We start from the raw sequence: 5,120 nt of genomic DNA, 5'->3' as shown, positions 1-5,120 counted from the left end.
CAGAAACTGAGAAGAAAGCTGAAGAAAATGAACAACCCACATTTGATCTCCATATTTCACAAGGAGATGATGCTGGTGGACAACAACAGCAAGATGTTGAGATGCCAGAAGAGACAGTCGCAGAAAAGCCGGAACAACTCGCTGTTGAGATGCCAGAAGAGCAATCCACAAAAAAGCCGGAACAACCAGCTGTTGAGATGGCCATTGATGAGGGAACATGTGATAAAGATCTAGAAGAAATTATGGAACCTGCACTGAAGTACTTAGAAGACCTGGAAGAAGAATTTGTTTCTGGAACAGAATTTGGGAAGAAGGAAACTATGAAGAAATACTCGAGAAAAAAGGATGGGGACCATGAACATAAAGAAGGAACAAACCAACAAGGAAGCAAGGTAAGGAGAATCAAGGAAAGGACATTGAGTAAAGAAAGGACAGCCAGTATACTACTCAAAGATTGTGAACTAGGGAAGCAGCAGAAGAACAAAAACAAGCTTGTACGTCTGTTGGCAGGCCATTCAGTAAATTACCTCCGCTGGAAACAATGACATGTTTCAAAGATTACAAAGATACAATAGAATCACCCATGATGAAAGTACTGCAGACATACTTTGAGCATGCCAACAGCCTGTAAGTATATATAAACTACCTTTATGCTTGTTTAAATAATAAATGCATTACAAGTTATGCTTCAAAACAACCCATGCATAATAAAAGAACCCATGCCACTAATTGTGTCTTCTACAGAAATACTGTTTGGAGTATCAGAGACGGAGAAGACCCGTACTTATGGGATATTCGGATTCACGGAGATGTAATAACGCAGCTAATGAACAATGAATACCTAGAAGAACAAGTTATACGCTATTACAGTTACATGTTCAAGAAGCAGAAAAATGAAGAGAATAATGTGAGTTTTCAACAGCAGTATGCGGAGTGTTCATTCATGAGGTCAGATGCTTGGGTAAGTCATCTCCCAACACTTTAACTTTTAAAACTATTTTGCTACATCTAAATTTGAACTGCATAACTAGTTATGCAGTTAAATTTGAACTGCATAACAAGTTATTCAGCATATTCTTACTTCTGCATAACAAGTTATGCAGCTAATTTTAACTGCATAACAAGTTATTCAGCTTTTTTTTACTTCTGCATAATATGTTATAACCTAAAGTTATCTGCATAAGTTATGCAGTTAAATTTGAACTGCATAACAAGTTATTCTGCATAACTAGTTATGCAGTTAAATTTGAACTGCATAACATGTTATTCAGCATATTCATACTTCTGCATAACTTTTTATGCAGATAAATTTAACTGCATAACTACTTATGTCATATTGTTTCCTACACCTGTTGTGCACCCTTTCAATGACAACCTCGAACCTTTTTTTTTTGCAGTATTTTGTTAAAACTAGGGTCAATGATGGGATTGCCAAATTTGTTGAAGAATTCATCTTGAATATATCCCTATCTCAGTTGAGAAAATGTTCATTCCAATGAACTATATAACAAAGGAAAATCCTGCTGGTACACATTGGACATTGTTAGAGTATGACTTTTCAGAGGGTGAGTGGAACTTCTATAACAGTGTTTCAAGCTTTAAAGTTAAATGCAAGAATCAAGCTCTGATAATGGCAAAGGCTTGTATGCCTTATTTGATCAAAAGACATGACCAAATAAAGATATCTCCAGAAATTGTGGATATAAAGAGGGTACCTCTTATTTACAAGGATATTATTTGCAAGAATGTTCCTGAACAAGGTCATCACCCAGACTGCCTCATATTTGTATGCTACTATATGAAGATGAGTATGAAATGTCAAGTCAGAGAGAAATGGCTGAAGTTGAAAAAGAAAGATGCAATAAAAAAAGCCAACAAGAAAAGAATAAGTCTGGTATTGAAAATGCTGAAAGATCCAGTTAACAGTTGGAAGATAGATGCAAATGAAGACATCTGGGATGCAATTGCTCAGCAATATGATTAAGCTGTGTAATGTTATGCATAATGTGTTGGTATGAAGCATGTCTAAACAATTTATATCTTGTTAACTTTCGATTTTTTTATATATTTATATATCAATGCTTTTTCCAGTGCTTCTTATATATATTTGCTACAATCTTATTTCACAAAAATTAGAAAAACTGTACTATCATAATGGATAATAAGTTATGCATCTTCATAAAATAATGCATAACAAGTTATGCATCTTCAAAAATAATGCATTTTCTATTATGCATTTAAGAATAAAAATGAATAACGTTATCTTATAAAAATGATGCATAACCCGTTATGCATCTTCATAAAAATAATGCATAACTTACTATGCATCTTCAAGAAATAATACATAATAAGTTATGCATTAGATGCATCTTAAAAAATAAATGCATAACTTACTATGCATCTTCAAGAAATAATACATAATAAGTTATGCATTAGATGCATCTTCAAAAATAATGCATAACTTACTATGCAATAACATTATCTGATATAAGCAGAAAAGAACAGTGAAAAAAGAATTATTTTTTTTCATAAAAACCAATACAAAATGAAAAAGTACTTCTTCATAAAATCCCATACAGAAATTAAAATAAAGAAAAATGAATTAGGTTCAAACGTAAAACTAAGCTTGAAGAAACCAACAAGTTAAATTCTCTCCCTTAACTTACCTTAGGCTGCTTCAGCGGCTTCTTGTAGCAGGTAGGCTTTGTGCAAGTTTGCTTGTTGTGATGACCAATCTCAAAACAATTACCACATCGAATAGATCTCCTTGGCGGCTTCTCGTAACTGCTCAAATGTCTATTAGCTGGTGGTCTCCCAGGCGGCCTCCTAACATCAGGCACATCGATAATCTGATTACCTTCATAAACTTCGGGCCTGTTGTAGTTTGGAATAGGATGAATGGCATGGTTGTAGGTATTATTGAAGTATGAAGTAGTGAAATAAGGTTCAACAAAATCATATGGATTAGAACCATACATTGTTATCGAAGCAAAAGCATGCACACATGGAAACCCATAGACGCGCCACCTCTGACAGGTACATGTCTTTAGATCAAGGTTAACACAATGAGAACTCTCCCCTCCCTCCACTTCATAAACATGAGTATCAGACTGTATAACCAGCCATGTTAAACCCTCATCAATAAGAGCCTTCATCTTTACTTCATTCTTCGGTGTGAGAACTGTTATGAAACTTTTATCGGTATTTCTCCTTTCTGACATCATCCTCATCACATCCTTCCTTATCTGATCCAGAAGAGCATTAGCAGAGAGCTTCTTATGTACCTTCATCCAACTATTGAAGGATTCAGCAAGAGTAGAAGATGTCCTTCCATACCTACAACCCTGAAAAAAGGCATTTGACCATCTTTCGGGAGGTATATCTTCAATATAGTTTGCAACCCAACCACAACCAAGACCCCTAATCGTAGCAATGGCATTTTGGAAGCCTTCAGGACTAAGAGCATATACAGAAGCATGAAATGCATCAATAACGACACCATACCTTTCGTCAGAAGCATTAATAGGTAAGTTCATCTTAAGATGATAATAGCAGAAACTATTGAAGGATCCAGGGAAAATAACTGGAATCGATCTCTTTAATCCTTATGCACGATCGGATAAAAATGTGATTGGCCTTTCATCATGATCAACAACATTACTCAAATTCCTCATGAACCATTCCCAGTTATCATTATCTTCAGCAGGTACTAGGGCCATGGCTAGTGGAAAGAACCCTGTACAGCAAGAAAACATGGTTCAGGACTTAAAAAATTATAAAATCAAGCCAACGTATACATAAAGTATGTGCATCTAAATAAAATGATGCATAATGTCTTATGCATCTAAATAAGATGATGCACAATGTCTTATGCATCTAAAAAAATGATGCATAATGTCTTATGCATTATGCACGTGCATAAATTCCATAACAGAAAAGTGGAAATAGTAATGCATAAGGCATTATGCAGCTATAAAAAAAATGCATAATGTCTTATGTATCTAAACAAAGCTGATGCATAACCAGAAAAGTGAAAAGAGTAATGCATAAGATATTATGCATAAAACACTATGAAGCCAAAATAAATAATGCATGAAACATTATGCTCATATATAAAAAGGATACATTATCAGAAAACTAACCATTTTCAGCATTGATACCGGTTGCAGCCATGAGGCATCCTCTAAATCTCCCTGTAAGAAAGGTAGCATCGACATAAATCATGGGACGAAGGTAACGGTAACCACTGATGCATGCCTCGAAAGCAATAAAAAGACGCACAAACTTATTTGAAGGTGCTTCAACTTCTAAATCAGTTAAAATATCCTTGTTCGATTCAGTTTCATCCCTTTGAACTTGAAAATCAATACAACTCCCAGGATTTGTGCTGCGAATGGCATCTACATACCATACCAGATGCGAATACGAAATGGCATCATCACCAAATATATCCTCATACATTTTCTCTCTTCCATTGTAAGCTTGGTAGTATTTCATATTGATACCGTATGTTTAAAAAACTTTTTCAAATCAGAAGCTTTGATACTCGGATCACTTCTGATTTCTTCCTTGATAAGACTAGAAACAAATTTACTGCTGAGCCTGTGGAAAAGCCTTTGACATCCCACACCACAGTGATGACTGCTATAATATTTCTTAACCTTAAGCATCCTGTTTTCAACATCAACAACACAAACCTTATACTCCCAAGGGCAATTTTATTTAGAGCATTTTGCATAGAACCTGCTAGGTTCATTCTTAGTATATACAAGAACATACCCAGACTTTAACTCGTATTTCTTCACTGCAATACGTACCTCTGCTACACCTCCAAAAAAAACTTTACTAACTTCACCAAGTAATTTACCCAACCCTCAGTCCTAAGAACCTTGTTAACAGGGACAGAACCATCTTCAAGGAAATTCACCATAGCTTGTTCTGGTTCAGGTTTTATTAAATGCATACTTGATGAAGTTCTATTACGACTGCTGGAACAATTGAAAGAATTGGAGACAACTTCAACAAGTAAATCAAAGCTCTTCTGACCTTTATAGTGGCAACGAGATACAAAACACTGAAACAGAAAATCAGAATCAACTCGCAAAAACTTGCTTCCATCA

The 5,120-nt window shown here is 35.1% G+C and overlaps 1 protein-coding gene across 1 annotated transcript; it reads right to left on the bottom strand.

The window, feature by feature from the left end:
- Nucleotides 1-3,148: 3,148 nt before the first annotated feature.
- Nucleotides 3,149-4,817, bottom strand: LOC113278099. The gene is made up of 2 exons (XM_026527028.1): nucleotides 4,143-4,817; nucleotides 3,149-3,736 (listed from the first exon to the last, which is right to left on the bottom strand). The coding sequence occupies exons 1-2, from the start codon at nucleotides 4,495-4,497 to the stop codon at nucleotides 3,606-3,608; spliced, it is 486 nt and encodes a 161-aa protein (XP_026382813.1). The 5' UTR covers nucleotides 4,498-4,817; the 3' UTR covers nucleotides 3,149-3,605.
- Nucleotides 4,818-5,120: the final 303 nt, after the last annotated feature.

This window comes from Papaver somniferum, chromosome 5 (assembly GCF_003573695.1).
Source record: "Papaver somniferum cultivar HN1 chromosome 5, ASM357369v1, whole genome shotgun sequence".
In the NCBI taxonomy this organism is placed as follows: Eukaryota; Viridiplantae; Streptophyta; class Magnoliopsida; order Ranunculales; family Papaveraceae; genus Papaver; species Papaver somniferum.
The sequence above is the reverse complement of the archived record's forward strand: the minus strand, read 5'-3'. Positions and strand labels throughout refer to the sequence as shown.

Excerpts from the sequence above, each read along its gene's own strand:
- LOC113278099 (XM_026527028.1), bottom strand. The coding sequence starts at position 4,497 with ATGAAATACTACCAAGCTTACAATGGAAGAGAGAAAATGTATGAGGAT. Across the intron at positions 3,737-4,142 it reads CGGTATCAATGCTGAAAATG|GGTTCTTTCCACTAGCCATG; the intron begins GTTAGTTTTCTG and ends CTTGCTGTACAG.